The sequence below is a fragment of the Leptinotarsa decemlineata genome, unplaced genomic scaffold (assembly GCF_025532065.1).
Source record: "Leptinotarsa decemlineata unplaced genomic scaffold, Ldec_3_MD MMD2_tig00004307_RagTag_RagTag, whole genome shotgun sequence".
Taxonomy (NCBI): domain Eukaryota; kingdom Metazoa; phylum Arthropoda; class Insecta; order Coleoptera; family Chrysomelidae; genus Leptinotarsa; species Leptinotarsa decemlineata.
In genome coordinates, this window is record NW_027412606.1 from 15,818,348 (window position 1) to 15,840,403 (window position 22,056).

The 22,056-nt window shown below is 33.8% G+C and overlaps 2 protein-coding genes across 4 annotated transcripts in view; one reads left to right on the forward strand and one right to left on the reverse strand.

The window, feature by feature from the left end:
• Positions 1-275: 275 nt before the first annotated feature.
• The window catches only part of Gbs-76A (Glycogen binding subunit 76A), a 61,561-nt gene continuing 39,780 nt past the window's right edge, over positions 276-22,056 (reverse strand). For all 3 annotated transcript variants that reach the window (XM_074179063.1, XM_074179062.1, XM_074179064.1), the window contains exons 3-5: positions 19,140-19,481; positions 3,851-4,783; positions 276-704 (exon numbers count right to left, since the gene is read on the reverse strand). In XM_074179063.1, the coding sequence (XP_074035164.1) occupies position 704; positions 3,851-4,783; positions 19,140-19,481 (1,276 nt within the window). In that variant the 3' untranslated portion in view covers positions 276-703. The remainder of the gene's footprint in view (positions 705-3,850; positions 4,784-19,139; positions 19,482-22,056) is intronic.
• On the forward strand, positions 20,528-21,656 carry LOC141483945 (uncharacterized). Its single transcript, XM_074179065.1, has 2 exons — positions 20,528-21,132; positions 21,218-21,656. The coding sequence occupies exons 1-2, from the start codon at positions 21,020-21,022 to the stop codon at positions 21,651-21,653; spliced, it is 549 nt and encodes a 182-aa protein (XP_074035166.1). The 5' UTR covers positions 20,528-21,019; the 3' UTR covers positions 21,654-21,656.

Genomic DNA, 22,056 nt, shown 5'->3' on the forward strand with positions numbered 1-22,056 from the left:
GTGTGAATAGGTGTGAGCCTCAATAAACCCTTGAAGTTTGCGGTGGAGGGTCAAACAGACCCACCTACTTTGGACCTAACCTAACCTAACCTACTGCAGTTTCGTCCTACAAGGACATTCTACAAAGACATTGTATTAGTTTGAAAATATCCTTGTAGGACGAAACTGTGGTAACGTTAATTACAAATACAAGTGGTAGGTATAAAAAATAGGAAGTTTTATTTCTCAATTTTCATGAAATATGGTTAATATTTGCAGATAAAATAATAACAAAATACTTGATCGAAATTTATTCAGTAGTAACGACATTTGAAATTTCTGTTATAATAAATAGAAATATAAATAAAATTTATTGTTATAACAATTAACATCGTCTTAATATTAAATATCACTTTCTACAAACATTCATATTTCTAAAAGTATCGTAAAAATACTATTTCGTAAAATATATTGCTTTCTGTAAATACAAAAACAACACTGAAAATATTACAATTATAAAAATGAAGACTGTTTCCGTTTTCTTCTTCTGCAGAGGTAGATTCCTGTCAGCTAAAGACTTCATTATGCGATCTTGCATTTCCTTCGAGTTAACTGGAGCGGAATCATTCCCATGGCTAGATACACATCTAGATTAGAAGTTTTCTATGGTTGTACATTGCACACAACCTTGGCCTTTTATGAGACGTCATTGTATAATGACGGTCCTGGAATAATAAGGCTTTTTGGATTGAAAATATTTTGGGTAAATTATGACAGATGCGTTTCAAACATTAATTCTTGTTTTGAGTCTATATAGGAAACTTGGCAAGACTAATTTCACATTGAACATCTTAAGTTTTGTCGAGATTACTTCACTTAAGCATTACTCAACAAAATCCTTAGCATGGAAATATTACGAAATGAATTAAAAACGCCTCAAAAAATCTGTTTTTTACTGATGGTGATTATTATAAAAATAACTGAAAAATTTGTGACTAGTACCTATATGGTGTAATCAATGAATAATAGTCTTGAAAAATTATGAAATTTTGAAAAAAGCAGGGCCGTATTTGAAAAAGGTTTTGGGTGGCTCAAATACTATACAATGCATTTCTTCAATGTTTCCCCCGCCTTTATTTTTTGAATGGGACAACTAAAAAATTGAAATTTGGGATAATGGAATTATTGCTTGAATACTTTATTTTGAAGTAAAATTGACAGATGAAACTTTCAAGATGGCGATTGGGCGCCATCTACCAGTTTGGCCTGTATATATGGCGGGACATTCACCACATTCTAGTCGATATATACCAGATCTCTTCCCTTTGTCTAATTTAGGTTTGGCATTAAATAATCTGTTTCCTAAATTTCCGTTGGATGTGTAGGATGTTTGTAGATTGAATTTTGAGAGATAATTTTTATTATTCTCGGAGATTCTACCTGCATAATTGATACTAAATATTTGTGTTCCGGTCTTGTGGAAATTGAATATAGTTCTTTCATTATTGTTTTTTGTTGATATTTCATTATGATGTCGTTAACTAGAGTAGTAGGTATTTTGTTATTAACTGCTATTTGTTTAATGATTGCGATTTCACTTCAGAGGTTTAGATGAGAAAGGAGTATTGTGAAAGCCCTATATATCATTGACCTGAATGCAGACATTTTCTGTGAAATCGGGTTGAAAGAGTCAAAAGGCATTTCTGTGCATGTGTTTTTTCGGAAAATGTTAAAGTCGAGTTTATCATTGTTTTTGGATATTGTTAGATCTAAAAAATGTATCTCAATGTTTTCTTCTATCTCCACGGTAAATTTGATCTGTTCGTGTAGACTATTGAGGAATTTCAAGTAATGAGATATTTGTCTCATTGAACCATCGAAGCCTACTAATATGGCATCTACATGTCTAAACCAGAACACAATATGTTTATGGGAAAGAGAGTTGTTCAAAATGAGACTATTCTCTAAATTATTTAGGAAAATATCAGCTAGTAACGGACTTACCGGTGATCCCATCGGTAAGCCTGAGTTTTGTACATGAAATGTATTATAGAATTTAAAATAGTTTTATTTCAAACACGTGTCGAACAGTTCACAGAGTTCACTGTTGACATATGGGTTAGTATTTTGTCTATCTGATATGTTTTTTATCAAGGGAAGGGATGTTGGAATATTTGGAAACATGTTCCTAATATCAAACGATACTAATTTAACGTTATTGTTGATTTTTATGTTGTAGAGTTTGTTTGTCAGGTCTATAGAACCTTCCCACACCATACTAAATTCTACCAATTATTTCTAAATTCCCAAAATGCAACAATATTAATTTTGAAAATTATTCTCTATGATCAAGTTTCCAACAGTTTTAAGATATATATTTGTAGTTTGAAATAAGTATGAGATATCACGACAAAAGATGTGAGTCACGAAATACAAGCTCAAATTTTTATTACAGTTCAAGTGGCCATAGAAAAGTGGAAAAATTGGTTTGATTCTACGTAAATTGGTTTGATTCTACGTAAATTGGTTTAATTCTACGTAAATTGGTGGGGAGAGTTAAGGGTAATATGGAAGAAGGAATATCCGAATAATATTACGCAGGGTCAATTAATCAAAGATTAGTGGAAAAAATTGCTATAAGCGCACTGCGTATGAGTAGTTTGGCAGTAGGTTTGAATCTATGTCTCATAAAAATCAGAAGCTACTGGGGAGTGAAGTTACTTGCAAAGAATGATCATATTTCATGAAGCAACATCCAAAAAGGTTTGATTTTCAAAATTTTCAATATTTTTACAACAAGTTGAATTCACTTTCTGTTTCTCACAAACAAGCAGTATTTCCTTTTAAAAATGGTAGAATACGGGGTGTGACAGATATTTAGAAAAGTTATGAACTGATTTGAATCACTTATCAGTGATTCTTTTACAGTAAAAAATACAGAGCATATATCAAAACTCAGTTTTCACACCTGAACCCTCGTCGTCTCAAAAATTTTCAAAATTTGGTACACGGTGCGGTTTGTTACCTCACCTTACCATGAGTTTCTTCAATCGATTTCACCGTGAACTCAAGTAATGGTATATTGACAATCCTTGCTGATTGGTCGAAAGTTAAATTGAAGTTAGATGCAAGAAATCAAGTCTAAAAGCAATTGGGTTTTGATGGCACAACACTTTCATATATTATCTGCTACATTGTTGTTTGAAAAGCGTAGTTTTTGACAATTCAAAAAAATCAACTCTCAGGAATATGTAGGGTTTTTCCCACAACTATTTACTTTGGAAACATTTCATTTCCTTATTGATTTTTATTTTTTGTATTATAAATTCTTATTAGAAAATTAACTTTTCATAACTCTATTGTCGAGCAGTCGTACAAAATATCCATCTGCTTGGGTTTCTTTATTTGAATTCCTTTCTTTTTTATTTTTACTCAGTATGTTTGTATTTTTTTCATGGCAAATCATTGAAATATTCTCTTCTCTCGAACCGAAGTTTATTGCCGAAAAACACATGGATATTTTAGAACGACAAACGCTACTTGGGATGTTTGGAGTAGGTAAGACTTTTATGTATTGGACAACGGCCCAAGTAGTTAATCTTCTGTGAATATATTCATGACCCCGTCCATATTGTCACTAGCGATTATTTTAGAAAGTGACTTGAGAAACATTTTTGAACCGAGGCATTGATTTATTCGGTTCGGGCTAATCCTAATTTTTATACTCCTCGCTACGAGGTTTCACTATTTTTGTTTGTTCGTTTTGTTGGTGTTGTTAACAAATGTTATTATTTGTAAACGCTGCGTTTGATTAATTAATAATTCACCTATCACCCTATCCCGACAAATATTATTCTAAAAATATACTTACTAGTAGAAACTGGCCCCCCAATCATCGAGAGGAGAAATATGCCTGGACGATGAACTGTGACTAGGTAGGCATTGGAAGCAATAATTCGCGCCTCTATTGTTGTCCCAATATTGACACCCTCTACACTGGAATCGACAAGCAAACTCTATTCTCTCTCCTATTGATAACGTGTGAGCGTACAGTCGAAAAGAAAATCTATCTGAAAATCCATCACACGAGTTGTTTACGTACGTTCCTTGTACATCAGCGAATGTCTTCCAAGAATCGAGAGAGTATCGTATATGTAAAGACTTGTGGAAGTCCAAGTTTCGCACCCGAACAGTACCAGAGATGGACAGTGTCACTGGATCGTCGAATAGAGCATTTTCCAAACAAACTTGATTCTCCCTCACCAAATCTAGAAAGTTCGGAAGTCCACCTGGTTGCTGAAAAAGCGGCATAAGAAACTTGCCCACTTCTGGACCGTTGAGATTAGATGGTGATAGGGAGTTACTAGTATTATACAAATCCGCCTCAGGCAGATCTACATACGCTGACACTGGAATCTTAGGAATTTCATCCAGGAACGTTCTTACATCTGCTAGATCTAGACCCAAAACGTCTGCGAATCTAACTATCTTTTTTCCTCCTGGAGTACTAGGAGGTGTTTTTCCAGTTTTGAGCGAAGAGCACCTCCTAACGCGTGGCGATTTTTTCTCGGTATCCTCATCATCATCTTCTACAGCACTGCTTTCAAATTCGGCACTACTAAAGCTGCTATTGACCACAATCTCAGGAGTTACTTCTTCTTTATTTGTAAATTCCGCCAATAATTCTTTTTCAACGGTTATTTGACTCACATACGTTTCTCGTTCGCTGTCATTTGTTTCTTCTTTTTCGATTGTATCGGGTGTACTTCCATTGAATTCAGTATTTTCGTTACCTGTTTTATACCTAACAACAGAAAATGTTGATATATCAAATACAAAATAAAATGAAAGGAGTATTCAAATTCAATATGCCTTCTTTTCTTTGAGGTTATTTCAATACTGTTCGTCTGCGGTAAACAAGTATATAATATAATATAATATAATATAATATAATATAATATAATATAATATAATATAATATAATATAATATAATATAATATAATATAATATAATATAATATAATATAATATAATATAATATAATATAATATAATATAATATAACATAATATAATATAATATATAGATATATTATATTATAATATTATAATCAAGATGTTTATATCATCGAATGTGAGGACTCAACAGATGAATGCAATAGGTAGAAGTGGAACCTCTGACGTAAAATAATCTAGTGAAAACACTTTTCGCACATCAGAACAAGCGTTTCGCAAAACGAGTTAGCATTATTAGATAACTAAAAATAACTTTCTCTAGCAAACTTAGTTTCAACTTTCTCTCGGCACGCGTTTCGTTACACAAGTTAACATCATCGAAATATAACTGAAACTATAACTAGTATGCCAGTAACAATTAGCTTTAGTCATCTCTGATGATGCTAACCTGGAAAGCGAAACTTTGAGAAAATGCGCTCGTTTTGGTTCAAGATAAGTGTTTTCATAAAACTAACAGATGAATGATTCACCAGAGCTATATACCTCAAAACAGTAATTCAGATGAGGTAATATAGAGAAGGTATCAACATTGATAATTGCGAATCACTCAATAAACGAGAGGATTTATTGAATATTCTCAAAACTTGAAAATAATCAACAACCTACTCAACCGCTCAGGTAGAATCAAGCATCCAATCAGAATAGCTGTCGAGATAATCTTTGTAATCGACAACGTATACAAACTCCATAAGTTTATCCACAGAAAGTGCAAGCACTGCTTTCCGATGCGCACTGAATTCTGCAAGTGATATATCCAGAGACTTACAGCAAACCCACCATTTGGACGTCAAGTGTCTTTACGGATGAAGGAAAGTTCATATGAAATAATGTCTTTTTTCGTGTTAACGGCATTGATCACTATGGTTACTAGCCTCGTGTTTTGGGAGGGCTATGTTAATAATCAAGTTGGTGTCTTCAGGAGTTGAAGTAAAGTTTACTTATGCCTGTTTTCGATTGAGATACATTCTCGCGAGAAAAGTCGGGTTCGAAGTCAGAATCGGATCGAGAACCGGGCACTTGCCATTGTGCCGATTCTCCGCTACGTAATGCTATTACGAAATTTCATAATAATACTTTTTGTTGTTAGTAAAATCCACATGCTATTATAGAAATTCATCATCGACAGCAGTTTTTCTCTCAACATTTGTGCCGGCGTTATAGATGATAAATCAGTCAAATCCTGCTTTTTATCTGGTCGTTAACAGACGGCCACACGTATTTCCAGTTTTTACAAGTAAACTTGTCGCATTTCACGAATTTCAGGATAGAAAATGTGGCTAATGTCATATGAAAAATATGCAATTCAATTTTAACAATTGTTATAAGAAAATTATCAGTTTGAATTGCTTTTGCAGTTTATTATATCGTAAGGCTGGCCACACACATTTGGGTTAACAAAGTTTCATGTGGAACGCCGCACACTATTCAAACCATTGGTTAGAGTCGTTGTGGAAGGTTTCGCAACATTTCACAGAGTGAAAATGTCTTGAAACATTCAGATGGCGCATGCGCGTGAAAATAACCTTTTTGGTTTACGGAATGCTCCCACAACAGATTGGCAATATCTGCTTCCTCGTCCATTGTTTAATGAACACAAACTGAGTCAGTTATTATGAACTAAAAAGTTTCGATCTGGGTGCAGGTTGCCAGAAAAGATCGAAACGTTTTTTGTTCGAAACAATCTTCTCGAACCAAAACGTTTCGATTCCAGTGAGGCGAGACTAGTCTCAAACATTGTTACTTTTCAATAATTATTAGAACAAAATTATTACTTCATATCACTTTTTGTATCCCTATTCATCACTAGCAAATCCCACGACGCGCACACCAAATAATTGAATTCAATAGGAAAAATTTTGATACCTTGGGTAATTTTGCTGTCGTAGGATTTTTTTTTTTTAATAACAATCTATCAGCCATAATAAGTACAAAAAGTAACAGTGTAGTATTTAAAATTTCAAATAGCATACGGGTCGTTTCTTTTATCAAGTGGTAACATTGCTAATATAAACCGTAACAGATACGAAGACGTTTAAATGGGAAAAACGGTAACTGTCATCGGGAACAATACAATGGTCGAAGAAAATTTACGGGGGCCTTTGGCCCTTCTCGAGTTATACGGGGAAAACCAAAAATGCTGTTTTTCATTTTTTTCGAATGGAATTGTTATTTCGGAGAATATCTAAAAATGGAAAAGGAAAATGTTATTGTATTCGAAGTGTATTATGACGATGAATTGATAAATATTCGATGAAATGTTCCGCGTCAGCATGGCCAACAACAACTTTTTTTTTAAATACGGATCTGTCTGTTTTATAACAGATATTGATAAAGCGATAAATTCACAATCCAATATATATATATATATATATATATATATATATATATATATATATATATATATATATATATATATATATATATATATATATATATATATACAGTGTGACCCATTTAAAATGGAACCACCCCTGTAGAATGTGCATTTTTCAATCAATCTCAATTTTTTTTTATTGAAATATTAAGCATGAAAAACTGTATCTTGACACTAACTTTCACAATTTTAGTTTCATTTCCAAGGCACTCTATGGTTTTTTTTGTTTGTCAAAAACGGCAAAAGTTTATTAGGCAATTTTTGTTTTCAAATTTGACTACACCACTGGATTCGTAGTCGTTATAAATCAAAACTGTCAAATTTTCATTGAAAAATATTTGTTAACAACGAAGTTACAACAACTTCAATTTTGGAAACAAAGTATTTGTTTGTAATTTTTATTCAGATTATAGACATATTTGAGATCTGACAACACTGTCATCACCAAGTAGAACACCAGTGAATTTGTACAGTGAAAATCCGAAGTCAACAGCTCAATGCGTTCTACAGTTATGACTCCTGAAAATATGGTAATGTGAGAGATTTGTGGTGCAAGCGTTTTGTAATAAAAATCTGACTACGCCACTGGATTTGTGGATAATATTCCCTTAAAATCATTCATTCGAGTGTAGGTTACGAGAAGTGAAAATTAAAATAAAAATTGAATAACAGAAAATTAAAAGTTCATTTTCAAGTTACGCAGTAGTAGACCAAGTTCAGAATCTCATGTCATGGGATCTCCCAATTGCGCTTTTACCAAATCTTGATAGAATCTTGAAGTATTAATGGTCATACTTGTAAGCTTTTTGGAAGTTTCCCAATAATAAATAATAGTACTTTTGTAACAGCGCACCTGGAAAATCACATTTTATGAGATTCTGAACTTACTCTACCTTCTTCTATAGCTGATGAAAACAAAATGTATACAAACAAGTTTCAAAGTATTTATTCAACAATTAATTGCCATTAAGAAAAAACTGATACTAAAATAAACATTGATTTAAAACTAAACATTCAAATTTTTGTGGCTTCTACCAAACCTCCATTAAGTTCAATACATTTATCGTATCTCTTCCGAATATTGTTTACACTATTTCTTATTTGTTGAACTGTAATTTCGGCACAAGCTTGTCGTATCCTTTGCATGAGTTCAGCTCGATTCGTTGGTCTTGTTCTGTATACTTTTTGTGTCAGAATACCCCACAGAAAAAAGTCTAATATTGTTAGATCAGGCGATCTAGGTGGCCATTCAATTAAGTCACTACCTCGTCCTATCCAATGATTTGGAAACTGGTTATTTAGCCACTCTTTAACAATCCTCGAATTGTGCACGGAACAGCCGTCGAGCTGAAAATATAAATTTACTTGTTCCGCAAGAGGCATTTCATCTATTTCGTCCGATAATTGGTTATTTAGAAGTTCCAAAAAATTTTGCTCGTTTATGTTTCCATCAAAAAAATATGGACCTATTATTCTATTTTGTACTATACCACACCAAACGTTAACTTTTTCGGAATATTGACTTTTACAATTTATGATCCAGTGCGGATTTTCCGTAGCCCAATACCGATCATTTTGCGATGAAACTACCCCATTGGTGCTGAAAGAAGCTTCATCACTAAACATTATGCAGTTTAAAAAATTTCTTGTATTCAGGTACTCGCCTTGTGCCCACAAACAAAATTCCATACGTTTCACTTCATCACCTGCCTTTAAAGAGTGAAGAAATTAAGGTTTAAATGCTCTCATTTTGTTTTGTTTAAGACATCGTCGAATAGTCTCTCTCGGTAAGTTTAAATCCAAACTGGCGACTCGTAAACTTCTGTTTGGGTGGTTTCTAAAATAATCTAAAACAGCACCTTCGTTTAAATTTCTTCTTCGGTGATTATTTTTTAAAATTTGTTTGCTGACTGCACCGGTTTCTTTAAATGTTTTGTTAATTTTACTGACGGTGCTTCTGTCAATGGGAAGTCGATTTGGATGTCTGTGATTAAATATCCTAGGTGCTTCTCTTTCACTATGATAATTGTCCCCAGAAATTCTCACAATTTCAATTCTTTCTTCTAATGATAATTGCAAAGCCATTATTAAATGCACGTAACTAACAACTATTATTTTATTTATGATTAACTGTCAAAATCACAGCCTACTGTTGATTTATTATAAAACCTTTGCATAATGAGTTCAGCTTCCTCAAATTATTGATATCTCCTCTGAAAGATTGTTTTAGCTGAGTTATGAAGAATTTACAGGGAACAATTTTTGTCCTGCTCTCTGTTTTATTATTGAATAAATGATTTCCATGCTTTAAATCAATTTGATTTTAGCGGCTATGCGGAAGAATGTACTAAGTACTGCATAACTTGAAAATGAATTTTTAATTTTCTGTTATTCTAGAATACACTTCTCGTAACCTACACTCAAATGAATGATTTTAAGGGAATATTATCCACAAATCCAGTGGCGTAGTCAGATTTTTATTACAAAACGCTTGCACCACAAATCTCTCACATTACCATATTTTCAGGAGTCATAACTGTAGAACGCATTGAGCTGTTGACTTCGGATTTTCACTGTACAAATTCACTGGTGTTCTACTTGGTGATGACAGTGTTGTCAGATCTCAAATATGTCTATAATCTGAATAAAAATTACAAACAAATACTTTGTTTCCAAAATTGAAGTTGTTGTAACTTCGTTGTTAACAAATATTTTTCAATGAAAATTTGACAGTTTTGATTTATAACGACTACGAATCCAGTGGTGTAGTCAAATTTGAAAACAAAAATTGCCTAATAAACTTTTGCCGTTTTTGACAAACAAAAAAAACCATAGAGTGCCTTGGAAATGAAACTAAAATTGTGAAAGTTAGTGTCAAGATACAGTTTTTCATGCTTAATATTTCAATAAAAAAAAATTGAGATTGATTGAAAAATGCACATTCTACAGGGGTGGTTCCATTTTAAATGGGTCACACTGTATATATATATATCACATTTGATATTTTGATTTGATATTTTGAGTTCCGTGGTGGCCGTGGTGGTGGACGGACGTGCTGGTAACGCCCACAAAGAAGGTACACAGATGCCATGTGCTATCGTGGGGCTCTGTTTTGTGTTGTGTTAGTCCATTGTGTTAATTATTGAAATGTGTGAGTGTCTTTAAAAAAAGTGATGAATAAAGGGTCTCCTTTATTCACGCCGGTATCCAGGCCGGGGTGGTTCGTATAACCACGAAAAGGGGGCACTGCTTCGTGCAAGACCGCTGCGCCCCCGACGAAGCTCCTGTCAACCAACAGGACGAGCATTGGTCATATGCGCCTGAAGATAGGAAGCAACGACCATCCAAAATAGAGAGAGAGAGAGCGTTTCATTTGAAATCACCACTATCATCAGTGACAACAATCAAACAGAAAAACAATTTATTTTATCATGAACTTTTGGGAAAAATGAAACCAGTACGGAAAATTGAAACTACATGGGATTCTACAATAGATGCTCGAATTGACGACCTATTTGTTGAATGCACATAAGTTGTCGGTCCAGATAATTGCTGTGGCAATTTTCTAGCATAATAGGTGTAATACTAAAACATGCATCTCTTTTTTGTTTGAGATGGTCGATATTTGTACTTGGGGTGGAAAAAACTTTATCCTTTATGTATCCCCAGACAAAAAATCTAAGGGACTAAGGGAGTAAGATCTAGGAATCGAGCTGGCCAGTTAATTGGTTCATTGTTTCCATTCCATTTTCTTGAGAGTATTGCATCTAAATGTTCCCTTACTATTGCTGCATCATGGGGAGGAGCGCTGTCCTATTAAAAATATTGTATTTCATGGCGGATATTCAGTGGCAATAAGTAGCCATCGAATTCATTGAATCGTACTCTCCTTCCGTAACCCCTTTCATTGAGGTGATGAACTTTGTGTATCCTGTGGCATTTATATTTGTTCTTTCTCAAAATAGTTCTGGTGGATTTTACAGAAATCCTCATTTCGTGGCCAATTTCTCGTAAAGAACAATCTTGATTAGCATAATTTTTGTAACTGGCCAATTCTAAATTAAAAGACAGATGTTTTCACTGTGTAAATTTTTATGTAGTAATATTTGCTTACCCATAACATTTATTACAGTAAACACACATTTTCTTGTTTTCTTTATGTCTAATGCACCATAGTCCCTCAAATTCCTTTCTAATCGCCTAAACATTTGGATGTTCGGAATACGACGATACGGGTATAGCTCAACATACATACCCTTGCCAAAAGAGGATTTATATTTGATTTTACATAAATATATAGCATATCAGTCCTTTCATCATTTGAATACATCTTTGATATGTTCATAAACGTCTGACGGTTCTCAACAAACATCAACAACGTATTCATTTTTCCTGCCATAGAAACCAAGCAAAGCCGACGCGTTTAAGATGGTAAATGAATTGAGATGCTATTTGATCATACCAAATTATACAACAATCAAATTTTAACCAAAAACTGATATTTTCATTCCTTCCAGGATTGAGAATTATACAAATATTGAGAATTATATTTGATTAGGGAGAAATAAGCCTTGAAAGAAGGATTATGGCAATACAAAAATTTCCAAAACGAAATAGTACAAATTTTCATTGTGTTAAGGTACCTACCTGTCGAATTTATTGGGTTGTCTGAATTATATTTTGAAGAAATCGAAACAATTTACGAAAGACGTAACGACAGGACCTTAATTTAAAATTGTTGTCACTGATGATGGTAGTTATTTCAAATGAAACGCTATAAAAATATCAAATGTGATATACCCTTGGATTGTGAATTTATTGCTTTATCAAAAAAAGACAGATCCGTATTTTACAAAAAAGTTGATGGTGGCCATATTGACACGAAACGTTTTATCGAATATTTATTATTACATCGTCATAATAAACTTCATATACAATAACATTTTCTTTTGCCATTTTTTGATATTTACCGAAATAACAATTCCATACAAAAAAAAAGAAACAGCATTTTGGTTTTCCCTGTATAACCCCGTAAATTTTCTTCGACCATTGTATTGTTCCCGATGACAGTTACTTTTTTCCCATTTAACCGTCTTCGTATCTGTTACGGTGTAGATTATAGCAATGTTACCACGTGACAAAAGAAACGGCCTGTATAGAAGAAATTAATTGAAGAAGCTCCCAATTGACAACAAACTTGTGCGTAGGGTAGTTTTTCCATTCATTAAAACGAGTCATATTTGCTTTAGTATAGTTATAGAACAATTTCAACCTTAAATTCAAAACTAAAATGCATAATATTTCACAAAAGAAACGTTTGGTACTACAAGTTCCACTCGACCACAGCTTACCAGCCAGGATTTTGTTCTCTTTAATCGTGACCGCGGCCTTGAAAGTTTAAGTTTTCTTATTGTATAGCTATCATATAATGAAAAAGATACAATTGAAAAATGAAAGTTATATTTTACTTTCGAAAACAAAATTATTTTTCCTTTAAAAGATTGGAATCCACCACTAATGGTTTCATCGAGAGTGCCAATTTGTTATATTTCACTACCGAGAAATAACTATTTCTCAGCGATTTTCAAAAAAGAGGAAACGATCGTTATCTTCCGAATTATAAAAATACAATATATATTTCAAAATCTGACTTGTGAGTGGATACTAGTGATTAACTACATTTATCACGTAGGACGTATGTATAGCAAAAAGCAAGTGTCTGACTAGACTGGCGCCTGTCATTTTCCTAGAATTGTGTAGGAACTGGATGATGTTTCGGCTTGATACACATGATTTTATATTTTGGAGCATAAAAATAAATTACAAAGGCTTCTCTTATTCTGCAGTTGAAGGAATGGACCACTGCGATATTTATGTATTTGAATAGATTTTCTTTTTTGATACGACATATTCATTTTTTATCTTAATCTTTAAAAAAATAGCATTTAGGAACATGATCTAGGAAGACTACATTAGGCATGATAAAAGGTAATACTGAAACATGTGGCGTGGAATAAATACAAAAACAAGCATTTCTCATAATCACCAGAAATTCAATACTCTTCTGGACTCGCGTTTCACCAAACAAGTTGACATCTTCAGGAGATAATTATTATAATAAATGGCCTTTATTCATCGTACACAAGTTACAAGATTGCCGATGAAAGGCGAAGTTCAGCTTACTGTTTTACAACAACCTATTAACTCAAAGTGAAAAAAATAAAAAGTATATAAAAAGAGAAAAAATAATAATTAAATGATTACAAATTACAAGTTATCTCTGAAGGATATTGCTATTTAGTACATCACACTGAATGAAAATGATTGATTAGATAGGGTAGAAAGAACATTCGACTTAGAGTTATACTATAAGGAAATCAATATAATCAATAACCAGTAAGGAAACAGCCAAAAAATATTTCTCCAGTTCAAGAAAATCTCAAGTTGATTAATTAAAATTTTTAATTTCTTCTTGAAATTGAAACTGGAATAGTGTCTAAATTCACTGGGTAGAGATTTATTCTGGGATGAAAATGTTACAATCTCCTTAGTAGATAAACTGGTTTCTTTTTCAACAAAATTTTATGGATCGCCACAAGCAGATGAAGGGAACGAATTTTGTTGAGTTTCAACTAGCCAGATTCTTTGAAGTTTTCTGAAATGTGGTCGTATTTACGAATCCCATATGACAAGCAAATGCAATTGTTCTGTATTTTTTGAAGGCGCATTGCGTCAGCTTGTAATTATTCAGGACCATAAATACAACCACAATATGATATTTTTGACATAATAAGAGAGTCACATAATTTCAGTTATAATCTGGATGGCATTATATCTCTACTTTGATATAACTGACGCAAAATATTATAAGAGCTCTTACACAAATTGTTTATATGTATTATATTTATTTTACAATTTATATGTACAACATCAGAACCTGTTTCAGATCCGGTAACACTATCCGTAGCAGCCTCACGAAAACCAGGCCACCAAACGCGGACTGCGATTCCAAGAATTGCATTTACCGGATACCCTGTGAGTGCGGAAAATCCTATATTGGTGAAACTAAGAGGCCATTGAATGTTCGCATTGCCGAGCACAAGAAGCACACACAGCGAGGGGAAACCAGCAAATCAGGAATAGCAGACCATATTTGGACCCATCAACACAACATCGAGTGGTCCCAAGCTGAGATCTTGCACAGAGAGGAACATTGGGTTAGAAGAAAATTCAAGGAAGCCGCATACATGTTGTCCAACAACGTATTCAGCCAGGCCAGCATAGAAATACGCAACATATGGAAACCCATCATCAAGCGAAAAATGGCCAACTCCCGCCAAAACGGTCATCTCTCACGGAACCAGTGAAGCGGAAAATAGAAAGCAGGGATAAGTGAAAGTATTTGAACGACCTATAAATAGTCATCTCTCGGAGGAATCAGTCCAGTCATCACCCGAAGACGATTGCAGATACTAACAATCGAAACGTCGTGAACTAACGTGACTTGGAGTCTCTACACTTTTATTATTTTTTTTCATTCCTTTATTTTTATTTTGTTTTTATTTATTCAATTGTTATATTTTTACTTGTAGTTCATTTCACTATTGTTTCATTTCAGGTTCATTTTGCTTAATACAATTGTTATTTTCAGCTATTCATTTTTAATTATTCTTTTTTAGTTATTTCAGGAATTTCAAATCATTTTATATAGTAGACAAGGGAAGTTCGAACTAGTGAAATTCATCATGAAACATTGTCAATCACCTTCAAACAAATATATTTAATAAGTTCTGAAAGTCCACATTAACTTTTTTTACTGAAATTTGCCACCTATCATGAGGAAGAGAAGAATACAACTGGGTATCATCAGCATATTGGTGTAAAGAGCAATAGTAACTTTGCGACGAATATCTAGTTTTCAGGGTGTTGCATGTCAGGTTCGCAAGAATTCTCCAGAAGCGAAATGCAACACCAATGTCTCGTCAAAACCTAGAAGAGTCGGATATGGCAATACAACAACCAAAAGGCTTAGAATAATGAATATATATTGAAATCATGCTGATAACGAGTGCTTAATTGTTTCAGGTTTTAGACACCCCATGGCAGACCCTAGCAGCGTCTCGCATTAGAAATACCTATCATGAAAATGCCATGGACCGGAATGTCGTGGGAGATAATTCTGATAAGTAGTGATAAATCTCTAGGTTTCGAATCAGTTACAACATTCTGGACAGCTTTTTCATGGTTACTTACCATGCAGAGAAGGGTATCTGAGAATAAGATTTCTGTCATTATATATTAAATGGGTTTGATAGAAGAGAAAGACATCATCCTACCGAGGACTTCTAAGAATAGTTGTAGAGTTTACGGACGAATTTCAAATTCATTAGTTCTTCTTTATCTTTTCGGACGATATTTCCATAACAAATATCGTTCTGATAATTCAATACTATTATTATTATGTATCAACACTTCAATTCAAATAAAAAATCATTCTACAATTATCTATTCAATAGTATGCCATTGAATCATAACTTCTCTATATGAAAGAAAATCCTATTCTTATCGTATCATGTTATTTTGAACCGACATTTCCAGAGAATTTCACCCCAAAAATGTTACTTCACACTCGATTATATACAGTGCGGACTTAAAAAGTCTCTTTATTCTTAACTTTTGAAAGAATATCAAGGTCATAAAAAATTTGCGTATTAGAAAGTTATCATTTTCAGTAAATTTTGATAAGAAACACAATAGGTTGTTTGAAAGTGGTTGACAATATTTCATGGTGAATTTCACTTGTTCGGATTTCTATTATCTAATATTACTTCACTATAATTCTAAATCTTAAATATATCTATATAAAAATTCTAAATCTATAAAAAAATAAATAAAATTAGAATTAATAGCTGAAATATCAATTATATTAAGCAATAAAACGTAAAATGAAAATATAATAGAACGACTAAAATGATAGAGATAAAAAATTAAAAGAAATTAAAAGTAATAGTAAATAAAAAGACAAAAAAAATGTAAAAAAAATTAAAAATAATTTTTTGCCTATTTTTATTTACTACTCTTTTTTATTTCTTTTTACTCTGTGATCAATTTCATCTTTTATCTTGATAATATTATTTTTTTTTTTTGTATTTTCATTTTTCGTTTTATTGCTTAATATAATTGATATTCTGCTTTTTATTTGTTTTTTCATAGATTTCAATCATATTAGAATCATATAAGACAATGAAGTCCGAACTAATAAAAAACACAATAGTATTACATCACTTGTCGCACAGAGAGCTCTACCAACTTTTTTTCCTAAGAGGAAGTGGGATCTTGTGTCACCTGGTTTGATAGGTATTTCAATTTTTTATCCACTTTTTTTTACATTTGAAAATCGCATTAGCCGTTCTAGACTAACATTATATTCATTTCAAGAACTCCAGTTTATTCCAATACCTGTTCAAAATTTAATTATTTATTTATTTACATATATGTAGTTACATAATATAATTAACCATTCACGCCTTGATAATAATGAAGTATGTTTTCAAGTTTATTTTCAGCTATAATATCCTAAGGACATTGATAACTAACGAAATAATTTTATCACAGTTTTCGAAAGCACGTTATTTGGTAACATCCCGACGCCGAAGGCGGAGGGATGTTACCTAAAATAACGTGCTTGAGGAAGTTGTGATAAAATTATGAGTTATTTATCAATGTTCGAGGGATATTCGGTGAGAAAATTTTTTGCAATTCGAACAAAATTATTTATTGAACACACAGTTATTAAAAGAACAATTCGTATAATGATATTCCGTTGATCTTGCTGTATTTGCCTCGGTTACTGCATAGGTGTTTCCACGCATACTATTGATTATTTGGTTATGATGTTCCTGATCAATATTCAAATAAGGTTTTATGGAATTTCCATTATTGTGCCCAGTAATTTTCAACAATTGCTGTTCTTGAACTCCACTCTTAGCTAGTTGACTGACTGCAGTTGCTCTATTAGAGTGATTGGTTATTTTTCTCTGTTTCGTATCCAAGCCAATTGCTTCAGCAGAAGATTTCGTCCATCCGTTGATTATATTTCTACCCAGAGGCATATTGTCATACCAGTTATCGCTTCCTGTCTTCCAGTAACGATTTGGCCTTAAAAATAGTCTATTTGTCTTGATATTTGTGCCTCGTTTTGATAATAATTTAATGAATAATCTGACAGGACAAGCATTGTTATCACTATTTTGAACTAACCATTTGCTAGAGGCGCAGTTCTTTGAACACCCTTGGCAGGTTTTACTGAAAATTGGATTATATTCTATCCTATTAGTTGGAGATCCATTGTTGTCCTTTTCGATATGAAAATAATCAACTAAGCAAGCAGCACCTTCACCGCCTTTCCAAGCCAATTCCACCGCTGCTATGTGATAAAATTTGCGTAGGAGTCCTATAGGGGTATTTTCATCCCAAAAGTTTATAATTTTACTCATTTCATTTGAAGTTAATGGTACTGAGCTTGTTTTGCGTTTAGTGGGATCTGTTTGTAAATTTCTTCGTGCTGCGTCGCGTGCATTCCGCGCTTGTTTGAATGCAACACTTTTAAAGGGGTCTAGCATGATATTATACTCCTTGTAATACTTTTCTTGTAATAATTTGCTTGTTATATTCCATACGGTTTTAACAGTAGCCTCCTTAAACTCTGTGCTATCCTTTTTTCTCATATTAATCGCCCAATCCTTGAGTATTAATGCAAGCTCTTCGAGAGTACGATTTCCATCCAATTCATATTTTCTGGCGTCACAAAACTCCATAAATATTTTCCAAGTGTATTTTTTACTATTGACAGTATTTTTTGGTGTATTTTCTTCAATGATTTTGTCAATTGCCGCATCATTTTGAACACCAAAGCGAGGAAGTGACATTTTCGAAATAAATTGAATTACTGAAATGTCAAACAACTTTATTGTGTTGGTTGCTTAGCAATGTCATGACATAAGTGATAACTACCCGTGAAAACTATCCATGGTGTAATGATGGTTTCATTGGTTATTTCGACACACATGACTAGAAATAGACAAATTTGATAGGATAATTTTTTTGGCAAAAAATTTTCTACATTATGAAAAGTTTCTGAGGCAATTCAATTGCAAGCACCTCATTTTCTAAACATGTACCTCAAAAACACCACATCAGGTCATCTAGTGGGCTCTTCCAAGGGACCACGTCTGCCTATCTACCGGTTTGGATAACTGGCAAACCCAAATGCGTCTTCTACTGAGCAAGATTAGCTACCTCCACATTATAATACGCTGGTTTGAAAGTGGCTAGGTGACGATTATCCAAACCGGCGGATAGGCACACGTTTTCCCTTAGAATGGTCCGCTGAATCACCCAGATTTCTTTGTGTTGATTCGTTAAATTTGAAGTAGACGTTATACAAAGATAGTCTGTTTCATAGCTAATGGATAGAATAAGATTTGCTCCTAACGAAACGCGCGTCAAGAAACAGTGTTTTTGTGTGAGAAGTGATTACTTTAGATTCATTTTACGACAGAGGTTTCCAATTCTACCCACTTCAATATTGTTAACAATTACCTATCATTAAGATAAAGTTGGTACCACCCTCTCGGGGACAAGTGATGCAAGTGTTTTGTTCATTGATCAAATGGTACTGAAAATAATATATCGTTACATAAATTTTATCCAAGCTTGATATCTTGTCCACTTCGAAAGTTAACTATAATTTTTTAATGAACGTTTTCTTACACTTTAGATATATCTGCCAGAGACCCGTTAATTTCCAGCGATGTGCAGTCTTCGTCTCTCAAACTCAAAGTGGAGGCGTCCAAACTTGATGAAGAAGTCGGTTGTGGTGTGCAGTCAGATGTCGTTGCGAAAGTCTCATCTTGGGTAGTACTAATAGTGTCTTGACTGATACTCAACTCAGAGATATCTCCATTCAGAAAGCCCCCCAGCCTCTGCTCCACATCGTTTTCTGTGTCGTAAAATGAACAATCACTGTCGCTGTCATTACTGTTCGAAATTCTTGAGAAGTTCTGCTGATGTTCCTTACTTGAAGGGCATTGACAGTCATTGCTATGCGAGTGTCTGTGGAATAGAAGAGAGTGAGAAATATTTGCAATGATTGTAGTCTAATATAAAAAAATATATAAAACATCACACCATTTAAAACTCCTGAACGGCAGGACAAATTTTCATGATTTTTAATTTGTTAGATTTGTCTCCACCCCTAATTGCAGAATAATTATTAAACCATCTGAAAAATTTAGGAAAGATTGAACGAATTGACGACCTTTGGTTTGTTGAGTTATAGCATGGTCATGGTCCACGCAAAGACAATTTGACATTTGTGATTGTATGCACATGAACAATTGTCATGTCATAATAGAAGCAACGTCTGCAATATCCATCATTGTGTTATTTTCATTGCCGCGAGCGAGAAGATATAATCTTTCATCTTCCACAACGGAACCGTTATGGAATCAGATTGCGGAATACTGCGAATCAATCCACAGCAGAAGAAGAAGAATTCGCATTTTCCAGTTTGACGGGATATGAAGTAATCCGCTCTATTGATAAAATCAATGGAGCGGGTTTTACTTAACTATTTAATTCTATATACAGGGTGTTTGGTAGCTGGGTGCTAACCTTTAAGGGGGTGATACACTAGCCCATGTAGAACATATTCATACAAACATTTTTATTTTCTAGCGCGTTTTTTATTTTTAAGGGAACTTTTACAATTTTTAGTACAAAAACCCAAAATTGGTCAATTAAATGCTAATAATTTCGAATCTTAACAGAAATGTCCGGTTTTTTAAATTTATTTTAGTAGTCTTATATGTTTCCAATCGTACTAAAGTAGTTTGAAGCACCATTGTGTCCAAAAAAGTTATGTACAGAGCATTAAGACTTTACAAAAAAAGAAAGAAAATAAAAAATCTGACATTTGATGCCAATTAAAAAAATAAATAAAATACATACAGGTGTTCAGACACCTTTAAAAACATGCTTAGTTATTGCTCTTTCGTTTGAGGTATCATTTACCTATAGCTAAGTCTTAAACTTTTTTAATTAGGGTACCTGAACCAGTTAAAGGTCATAAATATGGATATTTGAAAAATTTAAAAAAAAATTATTTTAATTGAAATTCAGCTCAAAAACCTAAACGAAAATTCTAAAGCAATATGAGATATTATTTTTAGACTTACATGGAATAATAAGAAACTTAGCCCAACTTGAAAGAAGAGAAAACTGAACAAAGGCCGGTGCCGGTGGCATTTTACAACAAAGAATTTGACCTGAAGCTAGTCATTAATTGGAATGCATTCTGTTGTTATGATTTAGACCTTATGCTAGGGCCATAAACTTGCTTTTGAGTTTATCAATTTTTAGGTACCTGAGTTGAGTAATCATCTTGGACCCCTCGCCGGGTCGGTTTGGTTGGCCAAACAAGTTCTCTAGTCACTGCTTTGCCCTTTCGAGTTGCGAGTAGACGTTGGTTTTGTAATTCCCCATTGTAAAATGTTCCCCATTTTTGTAATTCACCGTGTTCAGTTGTAGCCTTTCGCTCCTGCAGGTGTTGTCTATTTTGGACTATCGAACTTTTTGTTGTATGTGCTGCCATGGCTGAGTTTACGAGTCATGAACAAGCCGATATCATTTTTATGTATGGCAGAGCTGATGGTAACGCATCTCTGGCACGACGTTTGTACCAAGAACGTTACCCGAACCGCAGGTAAATTAATTTCTAATTGTAGCGGTAGTTAAATTTTGCCATTTTTACCTTCAAAAGACGATAAAAATGAGTTATTTTATTGCAGGGTGCCTAACGTCCGTGTGTTTTCCAACACATATCGTAGGCTGTCTGAATTTGGTATTCATCATGCTGACCCTGCAGTAAATCCAGGAAGACATAATATCAATGTTGAGGAGCAAATTCTCGCAGCCTTCGAAGCGGATCCTACCACCAGCATCAGAGTTGTAGCGAGAGATTTAAACCTTTCGATATGGAAAGTGTGGAGTATGATGCACAACGAAAAGAAATTTCCGTTTCACGGCACGGGTGTGCAAGGCTTGGAGGAAACGGATCCAGCGAGACGGATACGGTTCTGCAGTTTTTTGCTAAACGCAGATATTGACGACGCGTGGTTCTTAAAGTCCATCCTCTGGACTGACGAATCGAAGTTCTCCAGGGAAGGAATTACTAATTTCCACAACCTTCATGAATGGGCTAATAAGGACAGCAATCCAAATTAGAAAAAACAGGTAAATAAATGATTTTTATTATTTTTATTTTATTACCCATGTTCAACAAGTGTTTAATTACCTAAATTAACTAATTTTATTGCATTTTTGTTTCAGATTTCTTTCCAAAGACAATTTTCAATAAATGTGTGGGCTGGGGTCATCGGACGCACATTGGTTGGCCCACACATTTTGCCTGAAAATTTGAATGGACAAAATTACCTCGAATTCACGACTTGCCAATGTTACTCTATGATGCCGAAGTGCCAATATTGAACACGGACGATCACATTTCAGCAAGATGGATGCCCAGCACATTGGGCTGTAAGCGTCCGTGAACACCTGAACCGCTGTTTTCCTGGCAACTGGATCGGGAGAGAAGGACCCATCCTCTAGCCTGCCAGATCACCCAACC